Source organism: Prionailurus bengalensis, chromosome A1 (assembly GCF_016509475.1).
Source record: "Prionailurus bengalensis isolate Pbe53 chromosome A1, Fcat_Pben_1.1_paternal_pri, whole genome shotgun sequence".
Classification (NCBI taxonomy): domain Eukaryota; kingdom Metazoa; phylum Chordata; class Mammalia; order Carnivora; family Felidae; genus Prionailurus; species Prionailurus bengalensis.
In genome coordinates this window covers 221064061-221079286 of record NC_057343.1, presented here as the reverse complement: position 1 = coordinate 221079286, position 15226 = coordinate 221064061, and the positions used below count along the sequence as shown (strand labels likewise).

Below are 15226 nucleotides of genomic sequence, written 5' to 3'. Positions count from 1 at the left end.
TTGGGTTTGAGCATATCATTGGAGTAAAAGGGGAAAGACAGCCCATGCGACTAGGATGCTGCCGCCTCACACTATTCACATCCTGCAGGATAACCTGGTCACCAAGTGGAAGTTCTGAACTCCTCACTGCACTCTTTCAAAGCAACGGGGGAGTCCCGCCAGCCGACCAGATGATAAAAGGAGACCAAAGGTCGGCTGTATTTCAAACTCAGTCGGAACACGCTACACTTCGGACAGATCTGAGTCAGGGAGATTCCATTTATGGCCACCAGGGAGCTTGGCCAGGCCTTCCTGCAGCGCCCCCTACGGGTGCCCGCCCAGGCGCAAGTCCACAGGGCAGGGGAGCTGCAGCCTGTGGTCAGCCTAAGCCAGGCAACAAAGGCCAGCAAAGGGGGGTGTGGCTGGTGAAGGCATAATGAAGACATATACAGACACTTAGATGTGTTAGTCAATGAACCAGATACTCGTAATTCTCAATCTGAAATCTGAGGGGTTTAAAATTTTTGAGACTATTTTAGACATCTAATTGTTCATAATTTATATGTTTAAGTCTCCCAAGGAATCACTGGAACTCTTCTCACTGTGTGACATATCTACCTGACTATATAGACACTCAGCCTAAGAGTATTAATTTATCATTGCATAAACTTTCTTTGATATTTTGTTGAAAATAAAATCAATTGAGAATTGATTGACTTAATTGCCATTTCTAATGACTAAAGGTTATAAATCATTTTATTTCACTTATCCGAATATTTCAAGCATGATAAAGGATGGCAGAATAATTTTTCTCTGTGTTTAAAAAAGTTAATCACAGTGAAAGTTAAGTATTTTATTATAAATACTGAGTATTTTGATAACTATTTTACCATTTTTTTGCATTTTCAGTAATAGAGGGATTATACACATATACAAAAATCATGTATAATTTATTATTACTTCCCTAGGGTCTAGAACACCTTTTGGTTTTTATAACAGATGCTCAAAATATTTGATGAATGAAAAAATAAATGGATGAATAAATGAAAAACCCACAGTTATCTGATGTAATCAATATCATGATACTGAGAGACATTTTCCCCATTTGCAATATAAAAACAAAAACTTAGACATATAATAACCTATGTATTGGGCATTTCTTAACAGAGCATCATGTAAGGAGACTACTGAGAGAGTCTGAGCAGGACATTATAGGGATACTTTTTCATTTCAGGATCTCCAAGAAATTTAACATGTAACCTTCATTATCAAAAAATAATAGGATATCTGTTACCAAGGACTGTTTCAGAACTCTGAAAAAATGATTTCTGTACAACATAGGATATAGGCAGAAATCCCAGCTGATCAATCTCCTTAACAATAATTTTGGAAACCTGATTTGGATGATACTAGAGATCACTGCTACAGTTCTTAAATTTGTTAAAATCGGATGACAAAAAAAAAAAGTGACAGAGCAAGTTAACGTCAGTTTGAAATTATCTGATGAGGATAATTTAAAATATTCAGATCAAGAATTCCAATTACTGATATCCAATATTAATAAAAATACTTAATGCTGGAAATTTATAAACTAATTTTCAGCCAAATGAATATTATGTTTTTAATCATAATTATTGTGAAATGTTTGTAAAATATACTTTCTTCTAATTTTTCCAATTTTTGTTGATTTTATTTGAATGAATGATCCTAGGACATTCAGGATTTTCTTTTCCTTCTGTTTAGTTTTTGTTTTATTTCATTTATTTTCCCTTTTAAACTTTGTCCTTTTTAGGGCACCTAGGTGGCTCAGTCTGGTTAAGCGTTCGACTTCAGCTCAGGTCATGATCTCACGGTCTGTGAGTTCGAGCCCCATGTCGGGCTCTGTGCTGATAGCTCGGAGCCTGGAGCCTGCTTCGGATCCTGTGTCTCCCTCTCTCTCTCTGCCCCTCCCCCACTTACGCTCTGTCTCTCAAAATATGAATAAACATTAAAAAAACATTTTAAATAAATAAATAAATAAATAAATTGTGTCCTTTTTAGTCAGCCTTCTGGGTATATGAATGGCATCTTGAAATACAATAAGTGAACCAAGTTAGGTTTTACTATGATCTGATGTATCAGCCTTGTAATGTGACTAATTTTAACTAGACCACATAGGTTGTTTTTCATTCACAATTATATTACCACGCAAACTGTCTGTAGTCAGTGAAATGTATGCTTTTTCAGCCTGGAAGTTGGGGGGAAAATATCATCCAAGAAGACTGAAATAAATAATTCTGCACTAAGGATATGTCAATATTGTACTCTCACTCCAAAAGCATAGCATTTTCACTAATTGGAAAGCACACAAATCTTTGGTATTGTTTATGATTTCCTCAGCAGGGAATGCGCCTTCCTAGTGTAGGCCCAACAGAGAGCTCCATTTATAAATAAATCATATTTGGAGCTTGAGAGACAAGAGAGCAGTTGGTGGCAGTTGGCTTTTGTGAATCTCAGGGACACCAGATAATTAACTGCCAGTTTTTTTTTTTTTCCTTTCTATTGAATCATTCATTGACAGAAAAACAGACTTAATTACAAATAAATCTATAATGCCTTTTTGAAAACTTGACATAATCACGATGCTGTATCTTAATGGAATATTCAGCATTATTACTATCATAACTAAGCATTTTCAAAGTCACCATGGGAAGCAAGTATATTTTCCATTAAAGGATTATTTCAGTGTGAAATCTGTCTGAACTATTCTTACCTATAAAACTCAAAGAACAAATGTCATACAAAAATAAAAAAAAGTTATATTCTTTCAGATATTATTTTAATGAATATGAACAAAATGAAATGACTGTATTGCTGATGTCTGGGGATATTTAGCATAAAGACAGCCATGCTTTTAAATCGGCTTAATGGTACATGACTATTACTTCCAATTTGACAAGTTTTTCACATATCAGAGCATAACAAAACTCACTAGAAAAACAATTCATACCTATATCCTATTAACTTGTTTAGATGCCAAAGTAACAATAATGACTGTGTGCCCTTACCTGCATTCAGTGGACTTTTGTACCAAGACAGTCCATGAAGAAACTTCTTCTTCCTAGGAAAAAAAGTGAAGCTGGAGACAAGGTAGTTGTAAAAACTTGTTTATTTTTTTAAAAATAAATACAAAAATATAAATATAAAACATTAGCAGATAGAATTTGATGAAATGAAATTGCACAAACGTTTGTATACCAGGTTGCATATCACACCTACTAACACCACATGTACTTTTTTTTTTTAATTTAATGTACAGAACAGGATATACCTTAAATGTTTTTCTTCACCTTTTTTTTTTTTTTTTTTTTAATAAAAGCTTCATTTGCAAGGGCAGGACGTGTATCTAACAGAAGCGGCTTGTGAGGTTCCTATCCTGTTCGTGTTTCTGAAATTATCTTTTATTTCTAAGATGGACCACACTGAATTTCCATAGCTTTGGCTCTTGGAAGTGATTAAATAAAATTTCGCATATATTCCATGAGACATCCTACAGGAAAGAATTAATGGAATTAATGAACAAATTAAGAAGTAAATGGGAAAAATTGTGCTGAGTGGCAGGAAAACTCTCCTGAATATCAAATATTGTGAAGGGGCGGACGGTGTCCGTCGAGTTACCTCCTCTTGTTGGAACAGAAGCGATAGCCTAGGTTAAGAGTCTTTGTCGCTGTCCCCGCCACCGTACATTTCGGCCAGCTTGTTAAACCGGGGGCCCCACTCTCGGAGGTAATCGTAGTTTTGGTCTCCGTCAGTGGTCCCCGAGTCTAAGGAGCTCAGAGACTCCGCGATGGAATCGTTCCCTTCGTAGGCGTAGGTTGCCAGGGAGTCGTAGGGGGGCGCGGTGGGGTCGAGATCATGCTCTTTCAGCCTTTCGTTAATGAAATCGCGGACGTCTGTGTTATCCGGGGCCGTGGGAGTCCTGCGAGGTATGAATAACGTCTCCGGGATGATGTCTCGCCGAAGCTTCTTCTCCTCGATCGCTGCAGGATTCCTCAGGGTGCCGATATCAAAGGCCTGGGTGTCCTCCTCTCCGCCACCCTCGTCGTTATAGCTCACGATGTTGTCTCTGATGTCCTCTTTAGACAAGATCAGAGGCTCCTTTTTTCGCTGTCTTTTCAGAGCTGCAAACAGCACTACTATAACTTGAAAAAAGAAAAGAAGATTCATTAGCGGTCCATCTAAAAACACTATATAAATGACGAGTGGAAGCACTGGAAAGGAGTTTAAGTTACTTAGGTTTTCCGGGACAGGCTAGAATTTCAGATTAATTTTGTCCTTCCATCCCTTTGGGGGGTGGAGGGGGGTGGGGGAAGGGAGAGGAGATTGTTGAGGATTTGGCCAGGAAGGGTGGTTCAAGTGCAGTGTTTGCGATTTATTTTTAAAGCCATCTGGGATATTTCTCAAATACAGTGAGACATTTTGTCTATTTTTTTTTTCCTAAGAACTGTTTAAAGTTAGCTCCTGATTGTACAGACATTATTTATATTTTGCATTGTATAGTGACATAAGGTGTTACATAAAAAATAGACACACATTGAATTCAGCTTCAAATAAAACAATTAAGGACAAAAACATGCCCATAGTTTTCACATCCTTATACAATATTAAAAAGGCAGCATTCTTTGCAAGATATGGAGGTATTGGTTTGGGTTAAATAGCTTTGCTGATGGATTTACATAGATTTCTTTTTGTTACATTGTTAAAAGAAACAGATTTTTTTTCTTGCATTTTTTTTTTTTTCTTACAGTGTCTTAATTAGTGGAGGGGAAGTGACCTCCTGATTAGACACTCCTGGTTTAGCAATCTTTGAGGTATTACATGAAAGTATGTATTTATGTGAGACCAAAAATAAGTTGTAGGACCACAAGATGGCAAAGAGTGAATTCCAACTTCTACACTGAATTACCTACAGAAACTATGTTGAACCTTGGCTAGATACATCTTAAACAATTGTAGATATACAGATAGAAACATGTATCACTCAGGGCGCCTGGGTGGCTCAGTTGGTTGAGCATCCGACTTTGGCTCAGGTCACTATCTGACAGTTTGTGAGTTCGAGCCACGCATTGAGCTCTGTGCTGACAGCTCAGAGCCTGGAGTCTGCTTCCGATTCTGTGTCTCCCTCTCTCTCTCTGTCCCTCCCCTGCTCATGCTCTGTTTCTCTCTGTCTCAAAAAAAAAAAAAAAAAAAAAAAAAAAGAACATTAAAAAGATAAAAAAAGAAACGTGTATCACTCAAAAAGGACATTTCCCTACTTCCCTGACAAGTTACAAATAATAATAAGATAATAATTTTACTAACCATAATAATGGCAATAGCATAAAAGATGGGAGAATATTAATCTCAGATTCCCTCTGGTTGTATGACTTTTCCCACCCTCATTCAGTATCCACAAACATTTTGGAGATGATCCTTTAAAATGATGACTTGGGGAAACAGAAGTGAATTCAATTAGATAAGGGAAGAGAGAGAAAATCTTTTACCAGATATACGTATGGTGAAATATCTATATTTATTTAAATTGTTTAGAATATATACTTATAGGAGATGGAATTTATTATCATTATGAATGGAATATGTCCTCTCAAAATTCATGCTAAAGCCTAAATCCCCAAGGAGATGGTATTTGGAAGTGGGGTCTTTAGGAGGTAATTAAGTCATTAAGTGGAGCCCTCATGAATTGAAATAGTGCTTAGTGCTTTTATAAAAAGCAACAAACAGATGATTACTGTCTGCCACGTGGGGATACAATTGAAGACGGCCGTCTTCAACTAGGAAGTGTGCCCTCCCCAAATTTGGAATCTGCCAGTGCCTTGATTTTGGACTTTCCAGCTTCCAAAACTATGATAAATAAATGTGTGTGGTTCAAGCCATCCAGTTTATGGTATTGTTACATCAGCCTGAACTAAGAGAATTATATTATTATGTGAAGTTTTGTTTTGTTTTCTCTTTATTAACACAGGACTGTCAGACTGCTTGCCTTCAAGCTTGTGTGAAAGGGCAAACAAGGGACTTTTTTAATGCAACACAAAATAAAATTTTAATCCATTGATAAGTGTTCTTGACCTTCAAAGTGGTTAAAAAATAAATAGGCCAGCATTAAGTGAAAAAAAAAAAAGTTTATTATTCAAGTCTTTGAGAAAATGTGACATTTTATTTTGCTTAAATTCATATATTCATGCACGCACCTAAACTTGTGATGTAAAGATTTTGAACCTTAGATTACTTATTATCAACCAAACGACCCTACCCAGTAAAAAATGTTCTAATAATGAGGATAATGAAACTTACTAAGATTGGATCCAAAATCCAAGTTCATTTTACTGCTTCTTGAAATGTCAGGTACAATGTTTTTTGATTAGGGTCATAGGAATATGCACAATAGTTTTAAGATAATGCAACTGGAGAGTAAACTTAATCAGATTTTTCATTCAAAGGCAGTTAAAAAGCAATTTGCTCTAGGTTATAAAATCAAGTATTATTGTAGGGAAAATGAACCAGGTAAAGGCCTATTTCAACATTATTTCAGTGAAAAGGTAAGATAGTGAGACCTCCATCCAGCCATAATATGAACAAAAAAACTGGAAATAAACTTTAGATTTACTAAAAATCTATCTACAACTAACAGCAAAGGGTCTTGCCTTTGTTGAGCCACTCAGAAATTGTGTGATCTTGAAAAATGTTTCGAATAGCTCTAACTTTCGTTCTTATTTTTAAAAAATGTAATAACTATCTGACCAGATAAAATATTTTAATTTAACAATATCCTATGGTTAACCTATGTCTGTCTTAAATATTGGAGTTAATTTGGGAGGAGATATTTTATTTATTTATTTATTTATTTATTTATTTTAAATTAAAGTTTTGTTTGTTTTTTTTTTGAAAGAGACAAGGTGAAAGTGAGAGAGAGATAGAGAGAGAGAGAGAGAGAAAGAAACAGGGCTCACACAAAGAGGGGCTTCTGCTCACCCAGTGTGGGACTCGAACTCATGACCTGAGCCGAAGTCTGATGCTTAAGGACTGAGCCACCCAGGCGCCCGGAAGAATTATTTTGATAACAGAATTTCTGATTTACAAATATACAATGTGGCAATAATCATATTTTCACACACTTTTCTTACCCAGCAGAATAATGATGCAGAGGAGAATGGCGATGAGGGCCCCGGTGCTGAGACCCGCGGGGAGGAGCAGAGCTTCAGCGCTGCAGGACTGCATGTTGCCTTGGCTGTCGCAAGCACACACTCGGATGGTCAGCGTGCCTGTGCTGCTCTGAATTGGGTAATCATTGTCTGATATCACCACGGGCAAGAGATAGGTACTTATTTCATGTCTATTGAATCCGTTTTTTCTGGTTAAAATTCTGGCAGTATTATCTAAAATAAATTTGAAAATATTAAAAATGGCTTGGGATAGTACCTTTCTCTCGTCTTGATCACTGATGGTTTGACATATAAGTAAAAAGATGTTCATGTAAACTATAAAATTACTGTCGGTTTTCCTATAAAATGTATGCAATGCAACTAAAATATAAGATAGATTAGATAGCTGGAGGTATCTGATAACTATGCTTATTTATTAGATTTCCAACTAATTTTCAGATAATGCTTTTAAAATGGCAAGTTTTTATGAGAAGGGTTGCAAGGATGATAGCATATTGGTTTGCAGAATTTTCAGAGAACATACATATGCGTACGAAGAAAAAATCATAGTAAATATTTTTTTTATTTATAAATGCATGTATATTTATGTACAAACACACACACACACACACACACACACAGCACACACTAATCTAATTTCATGAAGAAAAATGTGAATGGGCAAATGTTAAGTGTAGTTGCGCTCTTAAAATCAACAATGTACTCCAAACCCTTCAAGGGTCCCAATATATGAACCACAGTGAGCAAGTTATTTATATTTCTGAACTTTAATTTCTCCCCATTAAAATGAATATAATATATAACCCAAAGTACTGGTGGAAGACAGCTGATGTGGGGTGCCTAACAGAGGCACAGAGAAATGTAAGGGTTGAATAAACACTAGCATTCTACTACCCAGTATTTTGCTACTGAAATTTTCTTTATCTGGTAACTCAGCCAGTATCCTTAAATGGAGGTGGTACAGTTAATAAACAAAGATTTATCCTAGCCTTCTATAATCAGTATTTTTTCAATAAAATCATTACACACTTGCATGATAATTTTCTATTCCATTTATCCAATGCACTTAGTCTTATTTAGCCAATCCCATAAGCTTGTGTAAAATGCTAACGGAGGGAAGGGAGTGAGTTAGCCAATTGCTCAAATCGTGTAGGACAGAAAAAGAACGGTGATAATTTATTGCAGGTATAGTGGTTGACTATAAAACTGTCATTTCCTAAATTATTAGTAAGAAGTTATTTCTACTACATCGGTTAACTGCATAAGCTAGGAAAGGAGATTAGCAAAATAGAAGATGTACACCTGCAAATTAAAAAAAATAATAAAATGTGGCCCTGATAATTTTGCAAATCTGATTTTTCTTCCAAGAAGTATTAGGATATAATTCTTCCAGTATCAAACCTACACTAAAATTAGCATTTATAGGCATATGGATATATATGTTTTTCTTTTTTTAAGTTTTTATTTAAATTTCAGTTAGTCAACATAAAGTGTAGTATTAATTTCAGGTGTGCAATATAGTGCCTCAACACTTCCATACAACACTAAGTGTTCATCCCAACAAGGGCATTTCTCAATCCCATCACCTGTTCCCCCACCCCCCCATCTCTCCTCTGGCAATTATCAGTTTCTTTTCTATAGTTAAGTGTAAGTATGTATTTCTTGGTTTGTCTCTATCTCTTTTTTCCCCCTTTGTTCTTTTGTTTTGTATCTTAAATTCCACATATGAGTGACATCATATGGTATTTGTCTTTCTCTGATTGATTGATTTAGCTTAGCTCCACCCATGCAACACTTCATCTTTATCCATTCATCAGTCAGAGTAGATTGGGCTGTTTCCATAATTTGACTATTGTAGATAATGCTGCTATAAACACTAGGATGCATCCTTTTGAAATAGTATTTTTGTATTCTTTGGGTAAATACATAGTAGTAAAAGTTCTGTACCATGGGTACTTCTATTTTTAACTTCTTGATGAAACTCCATACTGTTTTCCAGAGTGGCTGGACCAGTTTGCATTCCCACCAATCCTGTAAGAGGGTTCTCCTTTCTCCACATCATTGCCAACACTCATTCATGACAAAAGCCTCAACAAAGTAAGTTTAGAAAGAACATACCTGAAAATAATAAAGGCCCTATATGAAAAACCCACAATTAATATTATTCTTAACGGGGAAAAATTGAGAGCTTTTCCTCCATGGTCAGGAATGAGACAGGGATGTCCACTCTCACCATTGTTGTTTAACATAGTACTGGAAGTCTTCGGCACAGCAATCAGACAACAAAAAGAAATAAAAGCCATCCGAATCCACAAGGAAGAAGTAAAACCTTCACTATTTGTACATGACATGATACTCCATATAGAAAACCCAAAAGACTCCACCAAAAAATTGTTAGAAGTGACACAAGAAGTCAGTAAAGTCACAAGATACAAAATAAATGTACAGAAATCTGTTGTATTTCTATAAACCAATAACGAAGCAGCAGAAAGAGAAATTAAAGAATCAATCCCATTCATAATTGCACCAAAATCAATAAGATACCTAGGAACAAACCTACCCAAAGAGGTGAAAGACCCGTCCTCTGAAAACTATAAAACACTGATGAAAGAAATGGAAGTGAACACAAAGAAATGGAAAAACATTCCATGCTCATGTATTAGAAGAACAAATATTGTTAAAATCTCTATATTACCCAGAACGATCTACACATTTGATGCAATCCCTATCAAAATACCAACAGCATTTTCCACAGAGCTAGAAGAACAATCCTAAAATGTGTATGAAACCACAACAGACCCTAAATAGCTAAAGCCACCTTGAAAGAAAACAGCAAAGCTGGAGGCATCACAATTCCAGACTTCAACTTACATTACAAAGTTGTAGTGATAAAAACAGTATGGTACTGGCACAAAAATAGACACATATGGATCGACAGAACAAAATAGAAAACCCAGAAATGAGCCCACAACTACATGGTCAGTTAATCTTTGACAAAGCAGGAAAGAATATCCAGTGAGGAAAAGACCATCTTTTCAACAAATGGTGTTGGGAAAACTGGATGACATCATGCAAAAGAATGAAACTGGACCACTTTCTTACACCAAACCCAAAAATAAATTCCAAATGGATTAAAGACTGAATAACCTAAATGTGAGATCTGAAACCACAAAAATCCTAGAAGAGAACACAGGTAGTAGTAACCTCTTTGACATCAGCCATAGCAACTTCTGACTAGACATGTCTCCTGAGGCAAAAGAAACAAAAGCAAAAATAGATTATTGGCACTTCATCAAAAGATAAAGCTCCTGCACAGCGAAGGAAACAATCAACAAAACTAAAAGGCAACCTACAGAACTGGAAAAGATATCTGCAAATGACATACCTGATAAGGGGTTAGTATCCAAAATCTATAAAGAACTTACAAAACTCAACACCAAAAAAACAAATAATCTAATTAAAAATGGGCAGAAGATAAGAATGGGCATTTTTTACAAAAAAGACATACATATGGCAAACAGACACATGAAAAGGTGCTCAATATCACTGATCATCAGAAAATACAAATTAAAACTACAGTGAGATATTACCTCACACCTGTCAGAATGGCTAAAATCAACAACACAAAAAACAACAGGTGTTAGCGTATGGTTATATTTAGAATCTTCTTGGCTTTCCCTTTTTTAACTTTTCCAAAGTTTCTAAATGTTAATTTTATCTACAATAGTTTTATTATATTGAAGAACAAAATGTCATTTTACCCTAAACTAGCCATTCTATTCAAACCATTTTATTAAATATTCAAAAAGTCATCGTATAATTATGCTCTCAATCTATGTTAGTGGAAAGTAAGGGAATCTTAACAATTAAAAGTTCCAAGTGTGTTATCACAGAAGCAAGGAATTAAATTTTAAAAACTTATACCATAAAGTTTTTTAAGCTGAACATATAGATAAACACAAGGGTATTTTCTCAAGAAGAGCAATTCCATTTCTCAATAGAATTTCTTTCAAAATGCACGATAACAAATTAGTGAATTTATGCAGGATTATATCCTATATTCCATCTGACTTTAGTGGTGTTCTATATAGTGACATGTTCAGATGTATATTTATAAGGCTTCAACTCTTGCTCTGAGTACCTCATATAAGATCAGGAACTCTCCCAAATATAGGAAGATGCCACTACTTGGGAGAACTTAATTAAGATTAGCCTAAAGGTGCTTACCTAGTAACTGTGAAATGTTGTGATAAGGTAACACTATTTCGTCTCTAATACTTTTCAAAATTGAGAGGTGGTTTATTGGGAGCCAGGGCTTGGTTTAACAGGAACATAAATTAAAACACGCTTAGAAAGATGAATGATGTCGCCAGTTCAGTATTAGGGATGTCCAGTCTACGTTCCATATATAGGATGCCAGATTCAGCAACTAAAATAATGGGTGTTGTTTTACTGATATGCAGATGAAAGTGGACATTTTGTGTCTTATCTGCCAACCCTAGGCTAATTTTTCCCATCACAATTATTTTAGACGTTCAGAGGGATACAAAACAGACATTTCAGAAACTCCAATTTAGTAAACAGATGTTACCAGTGGGTGCCCTCTCTTCAACTGATTTGTGCACTTTCTACCATATCAAATATTTCAAATAAAAATTGGGTTAATGTAAAACTATCCATTATCTTCAACTTCTTTCTGATATTCTGAAAGCCACCTAGAGGTGATATAGCCATCTGCCTCTACCAGTGTAGCTACATCGTTATGAAGGTATTTCCAAATATGCCAAGGTAGTAAGTAGTTATTACATTTATTTTAAGAATAACCATATATACATTTACTCTAAAATATGTATGCCGTTTTGGAAAGATCACCTGATAGTGTTAGTTTAACATATACTTATTGCGGGAGGGGGGTTAAGCTCTACACACTTTTAGACTAAGATAATTACCACATATATTTTTCAAAGAATAAAGCTGTTCAACTTTTTAAAAATAGTAACTATTTTCATATTTTTTCCTATAAAAATCTGTTTTTGCTCTTTTTGGGAATGCAAGAAATGTAATTTCAGTATTTTTGATCACAGAGACATCGTAATATTTACATATTACACAAAAGAATAGTATATCTTGTCCTTGCAACTGCTTTTGCACTTAAACCCTCACAGGCTAATATGGTTATTTCTCTTTCTTCTGACCCATACTCCATGCCTTCTTGGCTTTGGTGAATCTGTTGCTGCTAAGTATCATTGAAATTTGCACAAGGGTCTCACTGAGTCATTCATTTCCCTAACCCATGTGTCTGATTATTTCCAGCCTTTCTAATGTTTACAAGATCCAATCTCTTCATTAGTACTCATGTAGAGATTTTTTTCAAATAATTTACTATTTTTTTGATATTTTGAGAAAATGAACACTGTCAAGAAATTAATCTGATTAAATACCTTATGAAAACAACATTTTGTAACACAGATCAATAAATTAATACACCATACATGTTAATTGCTACTTTGGGGAAAAGTTGTAAATGTCACCTTAAATCATAATGACCGTGTTCTAAAATTTACCTTCATTATCCTGTACTGTGAAGTTGGGATTGACAGCAGCTAAACTGAAGAAAAATTTCTGTCCACCTAAAGGGTCATCTTTGTCTACTGCGCTTATAGTCTGTATTAGCTGGAGAAAAGAGAAAAATGCATATTTATCAAATTCTATGGGTATAACCTGCTTAACAATATGTAATTTTTAACATCAAATTTTGTCTAAATTTAAAGGCAGTTGTTTTTTTTTTTCCTTGTGCATGTATCTTTGGCTTATTCCATCTTTTTTGTTGTTGTTGTTACTTTAATTTTAATAGAGTCCTCGTCTCTCTACTTCCCTCCATGCTTCTCTCTGTCCCTCCTTCTCAATTTCTCCTATATATTATCCATTTCTTCAAAATAAAAACTGGTAATATTGTATTCTTTGCATCCTTATTAATTTAGCATTTAAAATGAGTAGGTTATTTCACACATCTTTAAACATTAATCTGGAAGAGTTTATCTAATGTAGGAAAAATTCAGAAAACTATTGTGATTATGGCTTTTCTCCTTATCAAAAAAAAGTAAAGTGAAAATTATTCAAAGAAAGTAGAGATTATGTAGATAATATTATGCAAAACTTTTTAAATGAAGGACTTAAACATTATGGTCTACTTTAGCAGTAATAGCTCACTTCATCTGCACTGTAAATAAAATTACATATTTTTAATTCAATATATGCATACTATGGGAAATGGTTATTTTATAAAGATCATCTCTGACTTATTTAAGGATAAGAGACAATATAAGATGCTATATGGTAACAAAGAAGAAAATTTAACACCTTATACTGTAATCGGATCAGTGCTTTGACCATATATGTTTAATATTATTAAATATATATATATAACATATAGCTATGTAATATTTGCATATATTCCCATTTTGTCCTTAATTTATATGTATAACATTTTATATATATTTTTGTGCATCTTAATTTGCAAGAGAGCTTCAGAAGTTGTTAACTTGTATATTGATGTTTATATAAATGGTCAAATTTATGCTTAACTAAAAGGAATATACTTTAATAAATTGACTCATTTTAACATTGTGTCTATATTTGATCAAAATATTTGCTACTGATTTTTATTTAAAAAGAGATTTCAGGGGCGCCTGGGTGGTGCAGTCGGTTAAGCGTCCGACTTCAGCCAGGTCACGATCTCGCGGTCCGTGAGTTCGAGCCCCGCATCGCGCTCTGGGCTGATGGCTCAGAGCCTGGAGCCTGTTTCCGATTCTGTGTCTCCCTCTCTCTCTGCCCCTCCCCCGTTCGTGCTCTGTCTCTCTCTGTCCCAAAAATAAATAAACGTTGAAAAAAAAAATAAAAAAAATAAATAAAAAAAATAAAGTCCTGTCAAAATTCTTTAAAAAAAAAATAAAAAAAATAAAAAGAGATTTCATAACATTATATCAAGTAAATATGAAAAATAAATTATTTTAACTCTTCTGTATTGAATTAGTCTTCTTTTAGATTACCTTATAAAAATAAAAGTGTGATAAATTTTATGTACTCCCTATTTATTTACAACCTTAACCACTTCCTTCTAAATGATAAAAGAAATATAATTTGATCAAAGATAAATGTTTATTATCTAAGAATAAGCAGCCAAAAAAATCATTTAAGCCTCGAATAATTTTAAAATATATTTTAAAATGAAACATAACTATTTAATGAAACTTTAGTGGTAATTTAAGATTGAATAAAAATCAAAGATTATTGCTAATTGCTTAGCCATCCAATACACAACTAAAAATGGTACATATGTGAAGGAATTAAAGAGAAAGATGTTTATACAATAATTAATTAATACCCTTTAAGAGGTATCAATTCAATTATAAAAACATTTCTTGAATGACTCTTATTTGTCAGGCAGTCTAAAAGATTATACTTTTAAATAGTGATTTATAAGAATAAGTTGAGGGGGAAAATGACATAAATGAAATAACATCAAGAAAGATAGTAGACTAAATATAATTTTTATGTTTATACACATTAAGATTAATATGTTGGCACACATACAGACAAAATGATAGAAACTTAAAAGTAGAGCTAAAACTTTAAAAGTAGGCCTTTTAAAATAAAAGCTATAATGTTTCATAATAAATATACATTTTCAGTTATGATTACAAATTATAATTTCAGTTTATTTCTACAAATCAAAATAATACACTACAGAGAACAAAATGGTCACATCTTTACATATAAGAAATTATAACGGTTTACACAAAAATTCCTTTTTTTTAATGTTTATTCATTTATTTTGGGAGAGAGCATATACATTCATGCTCTCACATGTACCCGTGAGCAGAGGAAGGGCACAGAGAGCAGAAGCGAGAGAGTCGCAAGTGGGCTCCATGCTCACCTCAGAGCCCAACCATGAGATCATGATCTGAGCAGGAATCAAGAGTCAGACACTTAAACGACTGAGCCACCCAGGTCTCCTTACACAAAATTTCTTTTCTTTAATTTTTTTA

The 15226-nt window shown here is 34.2% G+C and overlaps 1 protein-coding gene across 1 annotated transcript in view; it reads right to left on the bottom strand.

Moving 5' to 3' along the window:
- Positions 1 to 3109: 3109 nt before the first annotated feature.
- Positions 3110 to 15226, bottom strand: part of LOC122495036 (cadherin-10) — a 122786-nt gene continuing 110669 nt past the window's right edge. Inside the window, exons 9-11 of the mRNA XM_043600749.1 lie at positions 12743 to 12851; positions 7140 to 7391; positions 3110 to 4160 (exon numbers count right to left, since the gene is read on the bottom strand). Coding sequence (XP_043456684.1) covers positions 3670 to 4160; positions 7140 to 7391; positions 12743 to 12851 — 852 coding nt within the window. The 3' untranslated portion in view covers positions 3110 to 3669. The remainder of the gene's footprint in view (positions 4161 to 7139; positions 7392 to 12742; positions 12852 to 15226) is intronic.